The sequence below is a fragment of the Toxotes jaculatrix genome, chromosome 17 (genome assembly GCF_017976425.1).
Source record: "Toxotes jaculatrix isolate fToxJac2 chromosome 17, fToxJac2.pri, whole genome shotgun sequence".
In the NCBI taxonomy this organism is placed as follows: domain Eukaryota; kingdom Metazoa; phylum Chordata; class Actinopteri; family Toxotidae; genus Toxotes; species Toxotes jaculatrix.
In genome coordinates, this window is record NC_054410.1 from 23,400,151 (window position 1) to 23,425,960 (window position 25,810).

A 25,810-nucleotide genomic window follows, 5' to 3' on the forward strand; every position below is an offset into this window, starting at 1 on the left:
AAATTCATGACAACTCAGACACACCGCAGTACACCTTCCTGTCTGTGGCCCATCAGTGAGTGTGGCTACGGCTGCTATCACTGCTGACGAAGAGCACTCAGAATAACAAGACAAAACAACACAAGATGGCCTGTGACCTATGAGTGAGAGAAGGCTAATGAGGCCTTTCTCTACTAAAACTCTACAGCTTGAAGCGTTGATCTGCACTGAATCCAGTTTAGGCTGCACAAACTGAATGAGGCTCTGTGCTCCTGCCTCCTGCAGACGGAGACAGAGAATAGAAATAACACTCACAGAGCAAGAACACCTCTTCTAATTTAGGGATACAAAAAAACTTGTCTTGATGCACATGTGAGTGTGTGAATGTGTGTGTGTGTGTTCCGTTTAACATGGAGAGCAAATGGAAGTGAAAAGGCTTGAGAATGAAGCAGTAGTTTGACCTGCTGGGAGCCAATTACGAAGCGTTGTCGTCAGTCGTGTTCTGAGCTGACATTCAAACTCCCTGATCACTTTTCCCCTCACTCTCCGTTCCCCTGCTCTCTCACTTCCTCCCCTGTGTCTCTTACTCTTTTTCGCCCCTTCCACCAGGTAATGAAAGGTGTAAAAATCTACGGGAGGAAAAGCTCGGTCTGAGTTACAAAGAGAAAATTCCACCTGCCATATTTCAATCCCCTGGTGATTATGAGCAGGGCTGAGCATGTTCTCTCCAAATTAAACCCCAGCTCCATTAATAAACCCCTCTGTCCTCTCCTCTTGTTAATAAGGTGCTAGTTGAACATATTTCATGTGGAAATTGTGAAATACTGAGGGTAATTTTGAAACATAAAATGTTATTGCAGCAATATAGTTTACAGTTGCCGCAGTGCATGTCCAATTGAGCCGCTAATATGTTTTTGCTTTTAATGTGAAAATTATTGTGCGTTCTGTTATGAGGAAATATTGTGCAATTACAATTTGAAGCTTTCCAAAGCTGCACATGTGGAGTTGGTTTCACAGGAGGCTTACAGTTTGACAAATTGGAAGCATTTAAATACAGGAGAAAAAAATATCCATATGCACATAAATATGAATGATGCCGACCTAATAATATGGCCAATGTAGTCAGTTAGTCACACAAGTGCTGCTCTGCAGACACTCTGGGATGTTATGTGTTCAATATAAACCTGCGGTGCAGTTACACAGCTAAGTGGCATACTTTCAGAGGTTCAGGTGCTTGTGCTGTCCGCAGTTGACACAGTTGTAACAGCCTGGTAAAATATTGATGAGGTTCAGGCCCAAACACAGTGTTTTACAGTGCAGGCCAAACCGCAGACTGACATGTTCCGAGGAGCTCTGTCCCGCTCCAGCGCTCTGCATGGGAAACAGCATCAGGAGCGTTACCTGTGAGAGCACTTCGTCTCGTGGCTTTAGGGCAGCCTTTTCTGCTACGCTTAGCTCAGTGCCACTGATGAATTTAGTTATGTTTCTGTCCAAATGTCAGGAAGGTTTTACACAAACCTTTGAAATGGTGCTATAAACAGACCAAACCACAGGTATCTCTGCCCCATGAATGAGAATAAACTGACTTCCTGAGTTACACAAGAGCACATCATCACTGGCTGAACTTTAATGCTGATGGTATTTTCACGCATCCATTTGAAGACAAAATGCAGACGGCGATTACTTATTTATCAGTGAAAGTTACTGATATCATGAATTTTAGGAAAGAAGCAGTAAATTTTGAATCGTCTGTTAAAGTGATATCAAATCATTTACCACATACTTTTTTCTAATCACTGCAATCATTCCTCTGGAAATGAAAAAATGCTGCTGTCTTTTTTTCAGTTCAGTGCCGCTCTCACATGATGGATACTTCTGTGTCAACAGACTGATTTTAAAATACCAGAACTGCTTCTGTGTTAAGAACCCACCAAGACCTCATGGACCACATATCTGGAACAAAAGCTGCTGTGTGGGGCCTGAACCAAAATATAGCCCAAAAATAGCTCAAAAATTCAATTTGTTTTATCATATGTGAGGTTGTCTAATCTGTTCCTTGTCTATTTGTGTTTTGTTAACTTTAATTTCACTTTAGCTTTCAATCTGTTTGATTTCCTTCTCACTGTTTAATATTCCTTCATTAGGGTGAAGGGTTTTCTTTAGGGGTTAGGAGTTAAGGTTTGTTTGTGTAGGAATCATCATCCAGGTATAGCAGAAGCTCTAGAAGTCCAATGTTCTGGAGCTGTCATTTTATTACATCTAGATATTGTATTTTTATTCTTTGTGCACAGCACCTTTTGTCCTAAAAATAAACATGGCTCGCCTTGTAAAGGCTTAAAATGGACAGTGTTTTCTAGTTTTCTGAAAAGGATCATGAGGCTGTATGAAAGACCCATACAGCATGGATTTGATGTTACCCTGAAACTATGAATTTGAATGGTTACTTCAAGATTTAGTGTGTGCCGTCATATCCAGACAGCACTGGAAAGTAAACAGATATGTGTCTTATTTCATCTGCAACACAGCAGATGAACACATCAGACTGGACAAATGTTCTTTTTATATATGCGTCCATCTTTGAGTGGTTTGTGTTCAGCCGTTGATTTGTGGGTAATTTTAGCACCTGCTGGGACTACCTGCTGCCCAGTCACGAGCTGCAGACTTGTAGTGACCTGTAGGAGGGCAGGACAACTGAAAGACTGAAAATTCGGCTCTTCCCCTCTGGCTTCTTTGTGAGCGTCTTGACTGGTTGGAGAGATAACTGCTGCTGCTCTTCTTCCTGCAGATGCTCCCCTGCTAAAATGTTTCTTTACCAAACTGAACGGGGGAGAAACTAGCCTCTTTTTAATCCCCCTTTCTCGGTTTTTTCCTCCTCCTTCTCTTCTCACAGTGTTCTCTCCTCCTTTGCTTATTTGAATTTTAATGAGCTTTTCACCTTTTTAAGCAGATGGCTTAGGCTGGATTTCTCCATGAAAGTCGGGGTGAGTCTCTCTCATGTTTTGCACAATTTGTTTCAACTAGCCGAGTCCTTGAGGGGGTTTAGGGCTTTGAGTGGGTAATGTGCCTGTCTCTCCCCTCTTTCCCTTCTCTCTGTTGTCCTCTACTTCTAATGGAATGAACGTCTTTCTTTCTAGCTGGAGAGGATGGGCTGTTGTTCAACACAATGCCTCCACAAAAGCTGAAAATGTACATTAGTGCGTGTGTTTTTTTAAGTTCAAAAAGTCCAATATATTTAGTGTGATAAATAAACCACATGTCTGGTACGGTCCCCAACACCTCACCACCCCTACCTCCTTCTGGTCCTTCCCTCCATCCTTCATGAAACACTTGAGCATTTTGGTAAATATGCTTATTGTCTTTTTCTGAAAGCAAAATGAGAAGCTTGATACCAGTGTCATGTCTGTGCATTAAGCCCACATCTCTAAAGCTCACTGATTAATACGCTGTATTTTGTTGTTTATCTCATGTAAAAACTACAGTTTGTGGTTGTAGGGGGAACAACAGCTGTGTGCAGTGAGTGTGTGAAAACATCCCAGAACCTAAACCTGGGCACCTAAATCGCAAAGAAAGTGGTGGCTTCCAAAGCCAAAAGCTAAAAGTGAAAACACAGTGTAAAAACACCTCCAACATTTTAAGAAGTCATGAGATATCTAGAAGATCTGAACGCATGAGATGCAAACGTTTGGCTTGTAAAGAGGTGATACCGCTAATAATAAGCTACACTTTCTTGGCAAAGTAGCTAAAGCGGCACAGCTTTGCTTTGCCCGAAAAAGTTTACCTCCCCAGAACTTATGCTACCTTAAAGGTGTCAAGCTTCTCTCATCTAGAACCACACCCATCCACTGTGAGTAACAAGAAGCCCACCATCTTTTTTAAAAATATTTTTAGCCTAATCTGCTACAGCTGGGCAAATTGACTGTTGTCAAGAAACTGTTCCAACTTGAAAACAAAAAAAAACTTTTCACATTTCTGTTCTTAAACAAACAACATATAACTTGCAAAAACAACTTTAGAGTTATTGACAGGTGTCTGAGCTTTGAACAGAACCAGGCTCACTGTTTCTACCTCCAGTCTTATTCTAAGCTAAGCTTATCACGTCCTGACTCCAGCTCTGTACTGAACACAGACATGAGACTGATATTCACTTCCTCATCTAACCCTTGGAAAGAAAGCAAATAGGCATATACCCCAAAATGTTGAACTGTTCCTTTACAGTGTGTGTTCATTGTGCCTACCTGCTGGTGTGTTTTCCTGCTTGGGGCAAATTCCTTTGGTGGGCGTCCTCTCTCCCCTCTCACCTCCTTCCCCTCTTCTTCCTCCCACCTCCTCCTCCTCCTCGGGTGTCACCTGGATGCCGATCTCCACTGGCTCTACCACCTTCCTGAGCTCTACCCGCTGACTGTGGTGATGAAGGCCATGCAGAGTGGGACTCCCTCCTCCTCCTCCCCGGTCAGTCATCTTGTCGTAGCAGCCATTGGCTAGCAGTGGCGTTTGGCACTGCTTCTTCTTGTGCTCAATGAAGAGAACGATGTCACCCAGAGGGAAGGTCATCTGGCACTGGCCACAGGTCAGCAGGTCGTGGTCAGCATGGAGGCCAGGTGGCAGGGCGTGGGCCAGGCTGGGCTCCAATGGGTGGGAAGGGAGGCCAAGCGGGTGTGAGGGCAGGCTGAGCGGGTGGGGGGGTAAGGAGTCGGAGAGCAGGCAGCCATCTGGATGCTCAACCTCTGCTGTCCGATAAGAGAAACAGAAGAGACATGTCAAATGATTTAACACCTGGACTTGTGTTGTGTTCTCACATTACTCACATTGAATTACTGGACAGGCCAGAATGGTGGGTGGGAAATGACACTGATGGAGCTCTTTAGCAACACACTGGATAACTGTACGACAGTTCTATTGTTTCCTAAGCTAAGCATGAAGCAGGATACACCAGTATAATCACCAAAAACTTGTGTGACTTTACAAAACAAGCCAGCAAATATGCTGTCAGATCACAGTCCGAAGTGTAGATGTCTAAAAGAAGAAAAGGTTGGAAATTCCCTCTCAAGCTTTTGCCCTCCTCACACAATAACCCCCATAAGATTGTGTGTGCACAACAGAATGCAACAATATGAATGTCTGACTGTCTGAAAATGTGCGCCCTTATCCCTGTTTGTATGATTCATCACAACCTGCCCCTCTCTGTGATAGCACGCCAGTCAGAACAGGTGCGAACACCTTTGCCTTTAGTTTGTTAGAAGTGTACTGAGCATTTTATTCAGCCTTGAAAAGAATTCCACACATACATGTACATAACCAACATGATGATAAACCTGCACTCTGCTGAAACCTGAAGAACTGAAGAGAACTACGTTTACTGAGTGGTTCCCAAACAATCTGGCTTAAAACACGTCAACCTCTCATCACCCTGTATATGTCTAACAAACCCATGATTTTTCATTCTTTACTTGAACATGATCCAGAAAATCAAAAAACTAGAGTGAAAATTTAAGAATCATTTTGGGAAGCAGAAATCAAGATACATGATGATTCAAAAAGATGAACTACTGGTCCACGTGTTGCTGGAAAATTGTTGAACCACAGTGGTCTATGCTAATTCTTTAGCAGAAATTACTGTATGTTGAGTGATATGGATGCCATGCATGTACACTACAGTTATACAAACTGTACTGTATGTTCGCTGGACTAAGACACTAGTAAAAGTTTCAAGCAAAGATTTTATACTATATAAGCTACTATATATATACTATATAAGCAAAGAGCAGTTCTCCGCTGTTGTAAAGGTACTACACCTTCCCTCCTGAGCCGCTGAGGAGTTTTGCTGGAAAACAGCAGTCAGACAGCAGATGTGTGGTGCAATAACAAATGTAAAAGCTTTTATGAATAGGCTGTAAATGAGGGATTGGTTTAGGATGTCTGAAAGAGGCTGGAGAAAGGAGGTAAACAGGAAGATGAGCAAAATCATCATCATCATCATCATCACCTCTCCATCTCTCTCTCTCTCTCTCTGCCTCTCTTTCTCCCTAATGCAAGATGATGGATTAGCAGCAGGTTGGCCATTTGTCTCAGCCTCCACATTAGAAATGCAAACAGATTTGGGGTGTCAAATGCAGATGAAGGCTCCAGATGGAGCAGTCCACCTCAGCACATACCTGTGTTAGGTCTGTTTTTAAATACACCACTGATTTTCACACTGGAAACACATCTCTGAACCCTCTCAATATCTTCCACATATACTGCATGTCAGCAGTTGCTTTTTGATTGTGGCCTCTTAAAAATGTCTACTTGTAATCACACAGAACAGGTTTTACCCACATGATTTACTGATTTTTAGAGGTTTAATAATCTTGTATTTATCAGAAGAAAAAAAAAGAAAAAAACAGAAAACTGAATGTGACCCCTTAGATTAATTTGGGGATGCCCTATGTAATATGGCTCAGATTATTAGATATTATTACTTGTAGTTGTAATAGAAATATTAAGGTTAGTGCTACTATTATTGTAGTATAATTAATAACTAACTAATAAAATTAAAAATAAAAATAAGCAAGAGAACAGGGGATAGAGAAAAAAGTAATGTATACATAAATACATTCATGCAGATATATACACTTGTACACACTATAGACACTATACACTGCTATATAAACACATATGTATAGTATATGAATACATCTACATACACAAATGTTGTTGCTAACATAAAACTATATATGTAAAGAGGTTTGTGGGTGACAAAGTAATGAAAACAAAGTGTCTCCAAACTAAAAATATTAAAATAAATCATAATATCATTCAGATAGTAATTACTAAAGAAAATCATATAAAAAAATAAAAATAAAATACAGTAAACTGAATTACTTCTTGAATCATTTTAATCATTCTCACCTTCTATTATTATTTATTTTGTTGCTATGGCTACAGGAAGCGTGTGTGTGAGTAGGTGTACAGTATGTGAGTTCTTTCAGCCCACATTTCCACACACTCCTCCCCTCCCTCTGAATGTGTGTATGCGTTGCATGTTTGTACTGCATGCACTGTGGATCGAATCATGTTTGTATGTCAATGTGTACCTTGTGGATACACACACACACACACACACACACACACACATACACACACACACACACCACACACACACACACACACACACACATATGCATTGTGTGTGCGTGTGTGTATGGCCTGCAGGCTGCAGCCATCTGTCCTCAGCTATTGAAATGAACAACCATGAACAGCAGAGTGTTTCTTCAGTCATAAACATTAGAGAGAATAAAGTCAGTGAGCTGACCTGGAACAAACACCCTCTGCAGTCACACTGACCCCTGCAAACCTGACTTCATCTGAGAAATAAAACAATTATAGAAATATGAAAAAAATAATTACAGACAGACCTCAAACACACAGCTGACTTCCTGTGTGTGCCTGTGTGTGGTGTGCCTGTGTGTGTGTGTGTGTGTGTGTGTGTGTGTGAGTGTGTGAGTGTGTGTGTGTGTGTGCGTGTGCGTGTGTGTGTGTGTGTGTGTGTGGTGTGGTGTGGTGTGTGTGTGTGTGAGTGTGTGTGTGAGTGAGTGTGTGGTGAGTGTATGAGTGAGTGAGTGAAGATGCACTGATCAACTAGAACAAGAAACCACACATATATTATTACATACACACTCGAATGCTGATGTTTCTTATAAATACACTGTAAACACCATGCTGTTCACAGTCAGTCAGGAGATATCCAAAGACTGCTTCAAAAATCAAAGTGAGCATTTGACTGTGGTTTCAGTGAACAGACTGCTTACAAATGGCAGACACAAAGGAAGAAGTGTGACTTTGGCCTGAATAGGATTTCAGTTAAAAGAGAAGCTAGAGAACAACAATGTCTAAAAATGAACGGCTCAAAATAAGGCTCTTTACAAACCAATCTTCACTCTCTGCAGAACGCCTAAAGAAACAGGTGGAGGGCTAATAATAATAGCATCAACTACAGCATTTGGCTTGTGTCCAGGCCAGAGAGGCAAAGGCACTGTTTTGGATTCCTGTCATCAGGGAGAAGTTTTCTCCAAAAGGCTTCGGTCTTTGGGGTTTGACTTCCTTTGTTTACCACCCCTCACTGTAAATGAGCTGTTCATCCATCTCGAGCCTTCCTGCTCTCTTTGTTCTCCTCTCTCTTCAACAGTTTTTATTTTAATTTTACAATTTCTACAAGCATCAAAACTTTCCCTATTTTAACTGAAAGCCTGCTAATTATTCCCAGAACCAGAACAGTTTTCAGTAAAGAGCAGTGGAAATGATATGTGTGTGTGTGTGTGTGTGTGTAGGTGTAGGTGTGTGTGTGTGTCTGTGCGTGAGCGCGGATGGAGTCAGGAGAAGAATAAAAGAGTTTATCAAAAATTTAAAAACACTTCCACCACACACACACACACACACACACACACACACACACACACACACACACACACACAGTCTAAAATTGAGATTTTTAGATCTTGTAGGTGAGAGTTGTCACACACTCACAGAATGCACACACACACGCACACACACACCTGCAGCATCACAGTCATTCATCACTGCCACACCCTGACATTTCTCCAAACCTAAAGAAACTGACGGTTACCACATACCATACAGACACTCACACACACACAGCTGGCCCTCTACATCGTCTGCCCCCACACACACACACCTGGAGGTGAAAACTACATTTTTGGCAAATAAGGTTACTTTTAGAATCTGAATATTTTATCACAGTTTTTTCCTGGTTTTCAACTGGCTTCAAATAAAGAGCAGATCGCAGAGCTGTGGTGCTGCACACACACATACACATACACACACACACATACAGCATGATGGTGACATTAAAGGAAAGACTCTCATCTGTTGAATTGATAAGCCATCTGACTGTTAAATTCAAGAAATGACTTCAACAATTTTCTATACAGGAAGCGGCTTTTCACCAAAAGCGTATTTTGAAAATCTGTAATAACTGTACTGAGGAGTGTTTGTGATGTGTTGATGATTTGTTTTCTTTATTTAAGAAAGAATATATTTTTATTTATTTAAGAAAATAAATCATTGAATCTGTCTGTACATTTAAGAGAGTTCGCTTTTTATGATTAAATGTAACCACTAACCCTGTACGAGGGCAGAGGTGGTTAAGGTGCTAATCATGTAATCTCAACGTGCATGTCGTGTCCTCGCTTTCCTCTCATTTCCTGTCACCTATCAACTTTAAAAATAATACCTGAAGAAGAAAGCCTAAAGCCGAAATTTCACCTTCACTGCAGTAACATTAATTCTATACAGATATTTGGTGTGTAAAACATCATTTCATATTCAAGCAGAAACACCTTCCGTCGTTATGATTCACGGCCTATTTTCAGATTTGACCTGATTTCAAATAAAAACCTGTTTACCTCAAAGCGAATTCAAGTTCATCACGAGGTAAATCCCCCGCTCTGGTCGGAGTCAGGATTACTGCGTTGAATCTGTGACACATGGATCGGAGGCAAATGTGCAAATAATTCTAAACATTTGTTTCAGTCTGATTGTGGTATTAGCTAAACTCACACATGATGACAGAGAGAGTGGTAGAGAGTTCAGACGAGAGGAGGAAGGAATGTGTGAGAGTCAGGTGAGAATGAAGCGCTCCTCTAAAGAGCAGAGCAACTATGTACCTGCAGTTCTTCCTCACCAAAATTATGGGGAGGATTTAAAGTAGCTTTAAAATTGCATAAAAGATTTTATGCTTAAAAAATAACCATCAATAAATGAATAATAGTGTCTAAATGTAGTGTGTATATCTGTCACAGCAGTGATACAAAATGCAACTGATCATTAAAGGAAAGAGACTTTAGAGCTTGAAACCAAAGGAAAAAAATCCACTTAAAATGAAAGATCATTTACTATAGCTATGACTCCTCTGCTGCATTATATCAATACACTACAGTGTACACACATACAGAGTGCTGTAGATGTCAGTCAGCCACTGTCATGTATTTACAGTACAGGCTGTAAATTAAAAGTGGGGCAGAGAGACAGACAGTCAGTACAGAGTGTGCAGGTGCTGACAGTTAAGAGGTGAATGTGGTCTTTCAGCGCTGATGTCATCTGATTAGCACACACACACACACACACAGACAACATTCGTACTCTGCTACCCCTCTCATAGGCAGAGCGAGAGCAGCACTGACAGCCTGAGAGCTCCCCCTAGCAGGAAGAGAGAGAGAGACACGTAGAGACAGACAGAAAGAGAGAGAAAGGGAGAGAGACATAGAGAAATAAAGAGAGGGTGTTTGGCGGGAAGAGGGAGGGGTGTTGAAGGGCAAGCGACAACAGACAGCTCACCAAGCCTCAGCTGAGCAAACCAACTCTCTGGTATGCAGGCTATGGCAGGCTGTGTGTGTGTGTGTGTGTGTGTGTGTGTGTGTGTGTGTGTGTGTGTGTGTGTGTGTGTGTGTGTGTGTGTAATGTAGTATCAGTAGTGGCAGAGAGTGTACAGCCTGCCAATCAACAACATGAGTTTAGGCATGCTCTTTAGGAACTGAAAACCCTCGTCCTGAGGATTCATACACACACATATTTACATACTCTAAAAAGTAGCACCTTGTTTATGTCTGTTTGTGTGTATTTTTTCTGGAAACCAAAAATAACAAAAACTGGCATTTTAAACATGCCTCACTTACCTATTGTGGTGAGTAAAATTTCATTTGAGCTGTTACAGCTTTCAGAAATGACATTAAACATTTTTCCAGACAGCATCTGAGTTACTCAGTGTAAATACAATTGACTTCACTGTCAACACTTTTATAGGAACTGTCCCTTTAGCTACAATAAAAACTGTTTACAATAAAAAAAAAACATATGTTGTGGACTGACCTCTAAACCTTGTAAAAAGGATGTGTTAAAACAATGAATGATTTGATTATTGGAATATCATCATGTACTCATTCCAATCACCAGCATTTTAAAAACAGCTCATCTACGGCAGCATGTAAAGGAAGCAGAGGCAGGTTCTCTCCCTCCCTCTCTAACAAATACTTAGGCCCAGCAGGGTGCACGGCTATTTGACAAGCCAAAGGGAAACATGCATCTCAAATGGGCGACTGCAATTTACACACATCCCCCCCCCCCCCTTCTCTCTCTCTCTCTCTCTCTCTCTCTCTCTCTCTCTCTTTGCATGTGTGTGTGTGGCTACAATGGGAGCTCTCGTCCTGTTTGCGTCTCTTCACACTAAATCAGCCTCACGGAGGAAAGCTGGGGTTATTTGCAGTGAATGAGAAGCAGAAGGCACGTCTGCACCTTTGGGTGTAAACTGTTTTACCGTGGCAACACACCAACACACACTGAATCTGCCTGACAAACAAAAATATAGATTTCCACTGATTAATCTTTCCCATATGTGAAGATTACGCACTCAGGACGGATGGTTTGATTTGAATGTAGCAGGAAATGAGAGTGAATTAGGGGAGGTGGAAGGCGTACAGTGCTGGATTTGGTGCAGCATCAGACATATTTACTGCAGAAGAGGACAATTAACATGCAAATTATTATTCAGTGTTCGTGAAGGACACTGAATGGTTGATTCCAGGCCAAACTGTGATCCCTTATTGATTACTTTCAAAAAAACCTGTTCAAATCAAACAAAAGCAGATGGAAACAAAGGAAAGCAGATGAATTAGAGGGGAAATGTTAAAACTGTAAGACGACTATGCGGGATGAAGATTGAACAGAAAAGGGCTGTAACTCAGTGAGGAAGATGTCCCTACTATTGTCAGCACTGTGTGTAAGAATATTGCTTTATAACTGAGGCCAAACTGTATTTTAAAAATCAGCAGTTTAACCTCCAGAAAATCTGCCTCACTGTTCCACACACTTTCTTCCACTCAGAAAAATATACTGAAAGACAAAAGAGGTGGAGAAACTCTTGTACATCTCCTACTGAAATCTAGAATTCATGTACAGTGTCATTTTTTTGGAGTGTGTGATGCAAAAATCCAAATTTAAAACAAAGGTCAAACAGATTTTATGTCCTGACAGCTCCAGGAGAATTACTCAGAATTTGGCAAGGTGGTTTCACACATGTCCATTTTTAGGTGTAAGTGTGTTGATGTCCACACAAGCCTATATACATTTATATCTGATATCTCTCTCTCTCTCTCTCTCTCTCTCTCTCTGTGTGTGTGTGTGTGTGTGTGTGTGTGTGTGTGTGTGTGTGTGTGTGTGTGTGTGTGTGTGTGTGTGTGTGTGTGTGTGTGTCACACACTCAAACATACTAAACTGGGGAGTATCTCCTACACCTGAATTATAGGATCTACAGCATAAATCAGAGAGTTCAGAACTATTCTGAGGACACAAATACCAAACTGCATTTTACACTTCACACACACTCACATGCACACACACACCATCAGAGTAAGACAGCATTGACACAGTGCAAGCAATAAACTTATTTATTAGCCTTCATCTGCATGCTCTCTGATCTTTCCACATCTTGTGACTGTCTATTTTGTCTACCTGTCGATCTACCTTCTCTTTGCTGCAGAAGCTAATGTCAAGCATGCTGCATGCACAATGTGACCCATTTCTAAAGGTAACCGAGTCCACGCTGCAGGCCTACATAGGAGCTGTCACGCACAAGTTGTAGCTCTGTTAAGCAATCAAGTCTCCACTTGTCGGGGGGTGATTTGACATCTATGCCACATGCACTGTCTTTAAGTCTGTGTGTGCCTCCGTTTACGACTGTGTGGGTTGATAGTACGATACCGAAAAGCCAGGCCACGCAGCAGAGCACGGAACCAACAGACAGTACCGGCAGAGTGGCCCAAAACCTGGGTACGCACACTTAGTGTACAGCCATGCTGAGTCTCTACTGTAAACATGGCTGTTAGATTATAAGCGCTAGGCCACCAGGAGCACACTGTAGTGTAAGTGATCCAACCTGGCAGGTTTCACAAGACAAGTCTCCCCAAATAACCTTAAGCTGGAGGAAAGAGTGTGGTAATATTTACAAAACGTAAAATCTTGATACTGAGCTGCATCTTAAAAATCCTTCATCTACACCTCCTCCTTTGTCATTTGGACTAAGTAAAGCAAAATACGTAAATCAACAACAGCAGCTTTTAGCACGACTTATCCCTCACTGATATTTTCTGCTTTCAGCAGTTAAAGTCCTGCATGAAGATTTACTGCTCCTGTCAGGACACATGAACCTGCTGCAGCCACATCACCTACACCGACCTGAGGCCAGAAAAATTCTATCACTCCTGAGAAGTTTAAAGTGTCTGCGCAAAAGCATCAAGAGTTTGCGTCAAATAAGAGGGAAGCGTGTGGATTCACTTGTATAATTTACGTTTGATTTTATGTACAAAAAAGTTCATGTTTTTTTTTCCCTAGTTAATTTTCTTTGCAATAAATAAATAAATAAATACATACATAAATCTTTACTAACACATTTATTTTCCACCCATAAACGCCTTGAATATGATCCATGAAAAGAAGTGTTTCATTTAAAGCTATTTTGACCTTAACTGCCATCGCTTTTTGTACTCCGCATTAAAGTGCCGTGAGGGAAGCCCTTGAATTTTTCGCTGTCAAGACGTGCAGAGTGTTAAATAATCCAAACCCAGCATTAATATTACAACCAGGGGAAGTGTAAACTTTGCATCCATGCAGCACAAAACTCGCTAAACTAAACACTGGGAGGCTGGAATGTGTCTGTTAAAGATTCAATAAGCAGCAGAAAAAGAGAGGGTCTTCTTGTTACAGCTGTTAAACCCGCGCAGAGAGAAGATGATCATCTCTGTCATCATCGTTTCTCTTTACCGCAGCTGGTAAAAGAATCGACTTTAACAGTAGTCTGATGCGTTTCAGTCATTTCTTGAAGTTACAGATTGTTCGAATTAAATTGATTAACGACTTGTTTTTTTGCATGTTCATCTTCTCTGAATGTAAGAGAGCTGCTGATTAATACGTTCATCTATTTCCATCAAAAAGTAATAACCGATTTAAATTGGAGGAAAGAGGCAACACTTATGTTTTATTGTCATTTAAAATTAAGTGTAATTTTCTCCCTAATAACACGACTGTTTAGAATTGAATTCAAATAAAAATAAATATGTTCTGATAAAAAAAAGGCATTTCTCAATAAACTACTAGGACGGATACCCGACTTCTGCTTTTACAGTAAAGTCCAACACGCAGTCCAAGACTTTTCCACTGTCTGTGCTCGGTGTGTCAATTTACTCCAAATAATAGCGGGTTATTTATAGGCCGTAAAGATGTGACAAGGAAATGAAGGCCTCTATCTAATTTTGTCAATAAACCAAGAGAAAACAAAAAGGCCTTCAGGAGACACTTTGGCAAACTTTCTGTTCAAGTTTGAAAATGGTGATTTTTACGCACCGATCATCCGAAGGGGGGAATCCTCAGAATGACAACGGAGATTAAAAAAATGAATAAAATAAAATAAAAATAATAATAATAATGCTGTTTTGTGATATATGAATATTTGCAGATATACTTACGTGTTATTTCTCTCTGGGATAGGTGCTGCGGGTTCCCCTGCTTGCGTCGGGACATCGCCCTGGCATTTACACTGGCATCGCCCGGAGAGCGGCGCTGGAAGGGTCGGCTCTCCTCCTCCTGCTGCTCCTGAATACCGACCGCAATCTGGCCCCAAAACCGGCCGCTCGCTGGCCACCCGAAACTGACCGCTCTGCGCGAGCCCCAAATGTGACCCTCGAACTGACCCCTCCGTGACGGATCTCCCTCCAGCGGGCAGCGGTTCCTGCGCTCTGCGGTGACCGGCCGTGGCGCAGCGCTGGGCGGCCGGGCGCTCGGTCGCAGCTCGATGCCAAAGTGGTTGTGCGCCTCCCTTCTTCGGTCGCGGCGGTGGTGAGGGAGGGGGACAGCCCGGCTCTGCCTTCCGCTGCTTTCACACCATCTGTCAGAGGAGAGCGGAGAAAGGAGAGGAGTGGAGGAGAGACGCGGCAAGGCGAGGGAGGTCGGCGGTCAGCTCCTGATGGTAGGTCACTACCTGTGTCCACTCTCCGGCCACCTTGGACACCACGCGCCCCTGTCCGGAGAAAGCAGGTGAAAGGACGCCAATTAACGTCGGAAAGTGTGCAAAATAGGAATCCAATTTTCTCCTCAGCACTTAACGGGGTGTCGCCAAGTGGTGGGCACTTCTTCTGCTGCTCTGGCAGTGCCAGCCAAGCGGGCGGGTTAGACTTTAACTCTTCAAGTCAAAGCCCAGTGCCGGTTTGAGGACAGGCTGCCACCCTCTTTTCTCTTTGTGCTAGCTGCAGAGTCCCGCATCCCCGGGGTGTGTGCGGCTCTGTGCGGCTCTATGCGGCTCTCTGGCTTCTACAATGGGAGAAAACTCAAGTTCAAGTGCGGACGTGACGTTCAGTCTGCGGTGAGAAGGGAGAGTGGAGACTGAAGAGCACTGGGGGCGACTAGTGGTGGCTTTCACACACACTGACACACACACGCCACTTTCACACCCTCGCACACACTCGGGCGCGTGGCGCGCACGAAGGCAGTGGTCAGAGTCGCTCTACTTGAGTCTCCGTCGTTGTCCCATCACAATTAGAAGGAGATTTATTTGTGTTAAAGTGTGACCTGAGGGGTATCCGTACCGTTCCAAAGGATGCTGGACACTTCGCACGAGCTTGTGTTCACATTCAAAATGCATGCATGCTTGTAGTGTGTTATGTGCAGTGTGTGATTATGTGCCGTTCATAACACACTTCTCCAATTTGCTACACAGCGTGTTTAAATTCCCCTTTAAATATTGTTTAAACTTAACATTTGACCCATTTAAACCATTGCCATGCGCGCGCAGACACCTTCACTGATAAAGGCCCGTCAGACAGTAAACCACTCTCCTCATCAATCAACTGAACTTTGACATTTAAATGCGCAAAAAACATAAATATTCCTAAATTATTTTAACATTTTCATCGACTAATTGAATCAATAGATATTATTATTTGTTGGTATGTCTGTATGTTTTTCATCACATCTTAAATTCGTATATTAAGCTGTATTCTTATCCACCTCGGAGTCAAATGAATGCGTCGTCTTGGTCTAGATAAACGCACAAATTTATGGATCGCACAATTCCAATATATTAAGGCATTCCAATCATTTAACAATAACCTGCGTGAGGTTCGTATTTTATGAAAATAGACAGCATTCTCTCTGAATTGTTTTTTTCCTATTAATTAGTACCGAAATTGATATAAATAGCAGAGACTTAAGGCTGAATGGAGGCGTTTAAAGATGTGGCCTTTTTTACACGGCGTGTTTGTGACCTTATGGCGACCTTAGAGAACCAAACTGACTGTAGTTGAGGTGGCAGATGAAAATTATACTGAAGGTGAACAATCATTCCCAGGTGTGAGTAATGAAAATAATTTAGTTTTAGTAAAATTACAGTTAAAACACAAGAAAGCTGCAACAACCACACGCGCGCACGCGCACACGTACACACACATACACATCTGCATCACATCATCAAATGCAGATGCAGGTACTGGCACAGTGTGTGTGTATTTGTGTGTGCACATGCATTCACACCCTGTTGAGTGAGTGTGTGTTTGCGGCTGATGATGATGGATAACTAGTTTGGTGACCGAACGCAGCATCTCTGCATGCAGGCTGCTGACTGCCTCCCAGCAGTACCCATTGTTTTATAGAGGCAGGTACAGTGAGGAGCATCTGATTTTTATCCTCACACGTCCCTGTGGGAGAGGTGGAGACTCAAAGGCAAAAGTAAAATTTGGCGACTTGGAGAAACATGTAGGGGAGTGTGTGTATGTTTGTGTCTGTGTGTGTGTCCGTGCATACAGATAGAAAGTGAGTGAGAGAGAATGTCTAACTTGTGGTAGGTGAGCGGTGGCATCTCTGTGATGAAACCCCACATAGCTCAGATTTATATTAGAGGAACCTCAGTTTTTAAAGCAGAGGTTTGAACCAGTGGCCAGTCAGCCATGACTACAAACTACAGCTGCCAACCCCTTCATCCCTACAGTGGCACATCTGAGCTGGATTAGCTGCTATCACATTCCAAAAACCCTTCCTTTTTTTTTTCTTCGTCATCTGCATGTCTGCATTTCAACTTTGTGGCTCCATCTCTATTTTCAACCCCGCTGCTTGCAAAAGAAAAGGGGGGCTGGGGGGAGGGTTGCAGGCCTCAGGGTTCTTTTTTATCTCTCCCTACCTCGCATCTAGACAAGCCTGTAGTTTGTTCCTGGGCCAGGTGTTGTCAGAGCGGCAGATCATCCAATGAGAACGCCTTTCCTCGTCCCTCATCCACCCGGCTTTGTGTTTGGACTTCTTGCTACTTTTCCTGCATCGCCTCGAGTGCTGCCGCTCCTCTCCTCCATCCTTCTTCTTCTTCTTTCTTTCTATATATCTTCAAGGGGGCTCGTCTCGGCTGCTCGGGCTGTCTCCCAGTAAGCCAAAAGCCTCTCCTTATTTCACCAGTATACTGTAGGAGGACATAAATAGATTTCCCATGCTCATTTACAAGAAAAAGGAGAGGATGGCAGGTTCGTCCAAATGTCTTTGTTGCGCACATAACAGAACACCCACTTTCATTTGGGAGGGATACATGCAGCACTTTGTCACAATAACAGCCGACAGAGAGCATTATGTTGAAATGTAAATCATTGTCATTTTTAAGGCGCGACTCAGAGCCAGTGATTTTTTTTTTCTTGAAGATATGGGATTAAAGCTGCTTTGAGCAGCTTGGCGGATGGACGAAGGGAAAGAAGAAAAAGCTGTCTTCATTGTCGCTCATATTCAGTCCACACACACATGTCATGGCTGCTACTAAACTACATTTTCAGGTCCACACTGTTATCAGTTTAAGTCCTTAAGTCCTGGCGATGTTACAACAAGTTGTTAATAATTTCAACTTTAATGTTTTTAAGGTGTACTGTTGCTATTTTGGGCCATTTTTATGTCATATAAGCTGTGAAATGTTCACTTTTGTGGAATCATAAGGTCATTCTGTGTGAAGGGACTCTCCAGGCCAACTTCACTACCCGGATGTGCTCCTTGTCCTTGCAACCTGATTGGCTCATTAGTCAGACAGGCGACAGGTGCATCATTCCCACTTTCTTATTGGACGTTTTTCAAAGGCGATTTCTCACTTAAAGGCCATCAGTGTGAGTTATGGTGGATGGCTCCTGGCATCCTGCTTTTGCTCGTCCTTCATTTGCATATATATATGCGGCTGTTTGTTTTTATGTTAATGCTAAATAAGCCTTTTTTTCCTTCCCCCCTCCTATCGCCCATCGCCTCGGCTGGGCGGTTAAGTTTTAATTAGAGGGACGTGGTGTTGTCCTTTAGAGTTTTAAGATCACTTTCCCAACAACTGTTCACCACTAAACTGCTAATATTGATGTTTATGTGTTCAGATGCATGCTGGGAGATAAAGCAGGATGTAGGGAGAAACAAATCTGCACAATTCATGATGTTACAGGGAAGCTGTGATAGGAATGCTAAATTTAGTCTATTTTTAAATTTATCAAGATTTTCTATTCCAGAGCCTAGACCAGGGCAATCAGACTCTAGTATTCAGTGTATCTGATAAATGCCCTGTTAATGGAGCTGCTTTTATTTTTTAAAATTGAACAAATCCCATATGCTGATGAAAAAATGCAGCTGAAATCTTAACAAAGCTAGCAGGTGGAATTTTAGTTCAGAGCTTTTTCTGTAAAATCAGGACAAATTTTAGCTGAGGTCAAACTCAATTCTTGACCTTGGAAACAGCACCAAAGCATCCATTTACCAGCTGTGCAAGAGCTTTAAATCATATCACATGAGCTTTATCAGCTGCTGCTGTTTTCCATGTTGTTGTGGAATTGTAGATGTGAAAATTTTGGGGGTTCTTGACCTTGGGAACAGCCTTTTGGTGGCTGAAGAAGATCACATGATATGTTTGATATGAAGATCCACGATAGCTACAAAATGAAATATTTCCTTAATAGAAAGCATATTCATTTTTTAATTAAGTCAAAGTATATTTAAAAATACAACTGAATATTTTACTGATGTGTTGTGATAGAAAAAGAGACACATTATTTCAGATGCCAGATATTACATGTATGAGACCTCTGTTTATCAGTGAGCAGCTGACAAGTCCTCTTTAACAGAGACCATCAAGTCTTAATGTCAGCATAATCCATTAAAGGGCTGATTTTCTTTTCCGTATCCAGTCATCAGTAATGAAAAGCAGATTAGAAAGGCAGGTGTTGATGTGATGAGCTCTGCACAGCTCCCAGCTGAACATGATGGCCCTCTTTTCTCAGACCCGCAATGCAACACTACCCTCTATTGGTTATCCATTGCCACATGCAAATAACAAGCCCCTGTGTGTCGCTGGGAGCGCATTGCCCTGTTTGTGAGTGTTGTGTACACCTCTTTGTATTAAATTTTGTGTGTGTGTGTGTTCACAGAGGAGCATGCCTGCAGTGGATTAGCACACTTTTCTATTCTGGGTGTCCAAGCCTGTTTGAAAGTGTGTGTAGATGAGAGACCACTCACAGGGTCTGCTCTGCTTTGTGTTTTTTGTATCTACACACACTGTTACATGCTGTTGAAGGATATTTTCTGTGCAGAATAACAGATTCTGATATTGCTGTGATTCCTGTGATGCCTTCCAGGCAACCCCCAAAAGCTTTAACAAGTGCCTGCTTATGGCCCTGGAGGGCCATGTTTGAGATTACACAGGTAGTAGCAGAGGAGCCGCTGCCCTGCCGTGCCTGCTGTTTGGCCTCCTGGACTCTCGTTCAACTAACATAGAACACCATACAGAAGAGTGGGATATTTCAAGGTTGGATCAAAAAAGGAAAATAGATCCAACATAACTGTTAGACCAACAGAACCAAACAGGAAACTTTCACACTATAATGTGTGCATCTGATTACTTAACTTTAACACGCAACACACCATCATTTAACACCATCATCCCCAGAACGCTCAATAAAATGTGAGCTATCCCGAAGTGAATGTGAACCATCCTAAAATCAGAATGCTGTTTCTTTAACTTGTTGTTATCATCTGCAGTTGTCAGTGGCACCATAAAAATACCATTCAAATGATGAGGAAAGAAATATTTATATTTTATTTATTTATTTATTCAGCCCTGCCTGAGCTGGATAGCTCCTATATGTTTTGCAGTTTAATCATATCCAATGAATGAACAGTACTTTTTCCATTCAAGAAGAAACTTTCCTCTGTGTTTTTCTTCATAGCTAGATCTTGTTTCTGTAGAAATGTTGAAAGCAAACTGATGTGTGGATGTCTGAGTGTTTTCTTTAACAATTTTCTTTAAAGATTAGAGATGCTGCTTTCAGTAATTGTAAATGTTTCCAAGATGAACTGTGCCTTTGCAATATAGTTTTATATTTCTATACTTTTCAGAGCACGTCATGTGAAATGACTTTTCTCTGACTGCTGTACAGCTCTGATCTGGCTGTGCTCGTGACCTGCAATCCAGAGCCCTGAAGAGTCCAGATTTCACCAAATTATGAACCACGTAATCTTCAGCTAATATACTCACACACAGCCAGAGTAGTACCTGGAAAGTTAGTGAGCAAGTAACATTATCCAGTAGCTTGTGACTCAACATTTTTGTGCAATCCACGGACAGATTCACCAGTGTTACGCCAAGTTTTGCACCGGCACATTTCAGACCTCGCTCTGAGTAACAAAAGCACTGTTCTCTTTCCTCTACTGTTCTCCAAAGAAACTCAAAAGAAATATCTCTGCTCCTAAAATACTGCAGTGTCATTACTTTATTAATTTTCTTCCTGTTTGAATGTGAATGCTTGTATTCTTACTTTTGCCATCATTTATAACTAAATTCTATAGGTTGTCTGTCAAACATATGTATTAACACTTCTTTAACCATTAGAGATAAACATGTGAGGTCACCTGGGAACAAGGACAGCAGATCTTTGGTCATTGTAGTAGTTTAGTTAACAAACTGGGGTTCTTTAGGAAAATGTTTTAAATGTAAGACAATTAGGTATGTGGCCTCTGACCTCCACTGGACAATATGTCTAGATGGGAGGTGAACACTGACCCTGCCCTGGGAGGCAAGCGCAGATCCTTCCCCCCGAGTCGCTTTCCTAAACTTTCCAAGTCCAATAAAAGCCGATCACTAGAATGCAATGGCAATGGATTTCTTCTGTTAACAAAAGAATATTCACCTCCATACCCAACAGCTGCAGCACTGTCTCCCCCCTATTCGAGATGCCAGGGGTGTCTTCTCCAGGTGCTCCTTAGCATAAGCCAGCTCCCCAGTGGAGTTCAACATTGTTAAGGCCACAGCAAAACATTTGACTCAACCTTGTGACCAGCAACATATAAAGATGACACCATGCCTGAGGACCGGTAAACCTTAATCAAAACCATGTCTGGAGGCCGAACACTTGCAATAGTCCATTGACCAAATCCCTCAAAAAGGAAGCTCCACTCCAGCAGGAACATGAACAGGCAATGCAGCAACTGAAATGGCTCTTGTGTTCTTCACCCTGTTTGACCTAACCAAACCCAGACAGAAAATTCCACCTGGAAGCAGGCCTCTTGAACCGCTGCCTGAGTGCTGGGCTATTCCAGAAATATGACCAAGACAAGCAATTGGTGTCCTATGGCACCAAAACTCTCCTTCCTCCAAAGTGCAAATAATCAGACTGTGAACAAGCACTGCTATGAACTGCTTTGGTGATCAAACATGTCTCCTGGATCCAGAAGTGATCATATTTGAATAACAGAGAAGAGCTGGGGAGGAGTCAGGCACGGGTCTGACTATGAACACCAGACACATCCACCTATACTAGCAGCCTGACGCTAGCTGTATTTAGCATCTATAATTCCAGGTAAACTTTATAGCTCAGTCTTGAAGTAATCCTAGTAGCTAATTTCATCCAAAAATAGCAATTAGCAAATATTACATATATGAGGAGTAACCTTGTTATAGTGCCTGAAGTTACACGTTACACAGATTAATCATGGATGTGGAAATTGTGGAAATTAATGCAGTTTTTAATGGGCAGTAAAGGTATTTATGAAGCTCTTGCCCTAAGTTTGTTGAGGGTTTTTATGTTGTATATCTGGCATCAATTTTAACAGTGGCAACATGCAAAGTATTCATAGTCATACAAGAAGATCTTGATGGAGGTGTCAGGTCTACCCTACATAACTACAAAAACAACAGGCTGTACACAGCTGTACAACACCACGTTAACAATTTTAGTTAGCAAGAGTACAACTTTTTTGCCAAAAGAGATTTTGCAGTTATTCATGACTACCTAATTTTAATGTAGAAAATTAACATTACTGTTTTAACCACATTTCATTTACCTAAACATTATGTTAATCTGAACTATCATGACGCCCTGATGGACAGTTTTAACCTCCCTCCCTGCCACTATATGGCACTGTGCCAGCCTTTTGGTGCACTGAGTTGTGGGAGGTGTCGTGCACCCCTCACATATGCAGGTCTGCCCATACCTCTGTTTCTTCTTTTTGCTCATCTCCCGTGGTGGCTGTGGCCTGGCATGGCAGGGCATTTTGCTCATCACCATGGCTTCTCTCTCCCACCACCTGCACTGGGTCGAGGGGGCAACCCAGGACTGAGCTGGCCTTCCTGATCAGTTTGTCAAGTCTCTTCCTGTCTGCCGTAGAGATGCTGCTGCTCCAGCAGATTTGTAATATATATTTCCCAAAGTTAATTAACCTTTTTTTCTGATTTTATTAGTTTCCATACCTGGATTAAGCTTCTCTGTAAATGCTGTAATGGCTTATTTAAAAAAACAAGCCATTTCTTCAGAACAGCATTCAGTGAGGCTCATTATTATTTCTGAATGAAGTGTTAAGTGAATAAAATGCTCCTGTGATAGTTTCTGCATGGGCTGAAGAGGGAGCGTTTGAGGGCTAGTGAAAGAGCGCACAAGCCCTTAAGCACAATTATGGATATCAAAGTTGAAATTATTTCTTTTAAAGGAAAAATGCTAATCATAGCTTTATTTAGAGCAAGTTAGTTGCAGCACTGTGCTCTCATTACCAACGCACACTCTTACACAAACATGTGCACTCTGACTTCAAAACCTAGTACTCTTTCACTCTCACTTTTTCTTTCCTCCCCTCTTTTCAAAGAGATTTATTTTCAGAATCATTAATTCCACTTCAATTATACTAGTGGTTAATGTATATGTTGGTCATTATTCAGAGTCTCATGTAATGAGGCACAGAGACCAAACAAAAAAAAAAAAGTTCCGTTCTTGACTCAAAGTGTTTCATCCTAATTAGGCTTGCCTTCAATTAGAGACTATAGATGAGAAGGCCAGCCCTCAGATGGCTTCATTTTAATTTTTATATGCTGAGGGAAACCTGGAGCCACATTCACAAAGGGTACTAAACGATACTAATACTAATACCAAGAAATGTTATGTTTCTTATTTAATGTTGACACTAGTAAAATAGCTAAAAAAATACTATTTTTACTAAAAATGTCTTATTTTTATTTGCTATAATTATTTATAATACCAATATAAATTCAACAGGAGAAAATAGAACACACAGGGAAATTATATAAAAGATAGTGGAGAAAAAAAAACATCAAGGGTCAAATTTAACTTTGCACTCTAAGAGCAGTTAGCATGTGTGACGTATTGTGTATAATTGTGTATATTGTGGATCATTTTTTTGTTGAGAGCTAAGGCTGCGGGTGAATTGGTGGGAGAAAGACGTAGGTAGCCACACCCATGACAGAACACATACACAGACACACCCAAACAAAGAGAGGAAGAAAACAGGACCAAACAAGGAATCAGTTTTTTTTTTGTAAAGGAAAGACTTGTACTATTTAAAAGAAGTGATGTTGTATCTTTCTGTAGGTCTGTCCAACTAACACGAAACTTTGGTCAGTAGTTTGCTTTGCCACATTGAGGTTTGGTAGAAAATTTGGTACATATTGTCCATTAGGTGGCACTTTACACAAAGTTAAAAAAAATCATTCTTAAAAAATTCATCTTAGGTTGAAGTCAAATCTACATAGATTAGTTGCACGTAGCATCTAAGTACAGGTTCACTCGACAGCAAGTCCAGGATTTTACACCAGGCTAGGTTATCTATGGTTTCTTGAATACCACACTGGAATAGCCCTCAGTAACTCATCAACCTTGGTGGAATGTTTTCTAAGCTCTGTGCTTCTCTCAACCTGAGACTTGTATTGTACCTGTGGGCCTGCAGGTCCGAACTGCATTGCCTCAATTGACCACGGGGGGGAAAATTTGCACAGGGGGACTTGGGCCCCTGTGCAAATAGATTTCTGTACTTGTAGTTGACAATTGAAACTCTTCTTAATGTGAAGCTAACATCTTTTTGTTAACAAAGCTCATCACTGCTTTTATTTTGTATTGAAAACAGCAAAACAAGAAGTCAATAGACAGTTGCTCTTTTTAGCCCCTAGCAAGATACACTGATGAGTGTTAGAACGTTTTGAATGGTCCAAGAGTAACTCCACACTAAATTACTTGGTACTTCTTTGTCATATCATCATCTGCCACTTATCTGGGTCCAGACCCAGGTCACGAGGGCAACTGCCGCCCAGTCCACAACGCACCAAAGTCCTACGACACCTCCCACAGGTGGTAAGCCCATGGGAGGTGGTGCTGTCCAGAGTGGGACTCAAACCCACGACCCTGAGACACTGAGTCTCAAGCTCTACCAACTGAGCTACCTGGGCGGCTGGTACTTCTTTTTAGCCAGAAAATGTACATTTACAACTATGCACATGTATAAATTATACAATTAGTGTAATAATAATAATAATAATAATAGCTAATTACCAGTAAAAATCAAGTAGACTGTCACTGCTTTCCAATTTATTATGACACTAATCCAAGTGAAGAATAAGCTTTATAGACATGTGTAAATGCTAAAATAAAGTAAGAGTTACATATGTAAATGTAGTTCAGTGAATTCTGGGTAAATGATTCGGGAATTAATACAACTGAAGAGACCAGAACCAACAGTGTGTTAGTCCGCCTCTTAATGCGTTCTGATTCTCCTCCTCTGCCTCCTCTCGCTTGAAGCCCACTTGTTCCTACTGAAGATGTAAATCTTTAAAAACAGCTCAAGTGCATAGTTTCATTTCCAAATAAGGCTCAATAATTTCCTTTAAAAAAGCAGCTCACTATAGTTTTTACTAATTATTACATAAACTGGTGGATTTGTTGGGGACTGTTTTTAGCAGCGCATTAATCTAAAGTTGCTACCCTCATGAGTATTTGGGGCTGCAGGACGGTGTGTATGGAACTGAGTAAAAATAAACAACAGTGTATTTGTGTTCACAGTGATGAAAGAACATGTCACCCAGATTTTGATCAACACAGAAGGGCTATAAAGTGACTGAGCACACGCTGTCTATATCATAAACTGTGCTTAAAGTCTAATCCTAAACTTGGCGTATGAATGTCAGTGATCTAACAATTTTCACCTTCTCACTGCCATACTAACTAAATTTAGCAGTAATAGTAGAAATCTGTAGGCATAGGAAGCTCCATCAGAAACACAAGAAGCTAAATCACTGAAGAGTCCTACTATGGACAGCGCTGTGTTGCCTGCAAGCGGACCAGTTTAGGATCCCACAGCCCAGCAATGGTCGGCCACCAGCCACTGGACACTGGGCCAAACATGATTGTTTTGTCAACGAAAAATGGCAGCCAAGTGTGGCTAAATCAGGTTTGCTTGGCAGACAGTCGGCAGGCCTACTTCCACCAGAGTCCCTTGAGGAAGCAGAGACAGTGAGCAAACAAACGAG

At 41.6% G+C, this 25,810-nt stretch overlaps 1 protein-coding gene and 1 non-coding gene across 3 annotated transcripts in view; both read right to left on the reverse strand.

Moving 5' to 3' along the window:
* Window positions 1–14,620, reverse strand: part of bcl11ba (BAF chromatin remodeling complex subunit BCL11B a) — a 45,277-nt gene extending 30,657 nt beyond the window's left edge. The window contains exons 1-2 of one of the 2 annotated variants that reach the window (XM_041060677.1): window positions 14,490–14,620; window positions 4,215–4,706 (exon numbers count right to left, since the gene is read on the reverse strand). In XM_041060677.1, the coding sequence (XP_040916611.1) occupies window positions 4,215–4,706; window positions 14,490–14,544 (547 nt within the window). In that variant the 5' untranslated portion in view covers window positions 14,545–14,620. The remainder of the gene's footprint in view (window positions 1–4,214; window positions 4,707–14,489) is intronic. The other variant, XM_041060678.1, reaches the window with a different exon arrangement.
* A 10,040-nt stretch (window positions 14,621–24,660) lies between these two features.
* Window positions 24,661–24,733, reverse strand: trnal-cag. Its single transcript has one exon. It is a non-coding gene; the product is annotated as a tRNA-Leu (tRNA).
* Between the last annotated feature and the right edge of the window lie 1,077 nt (window positions 24,734–25,810).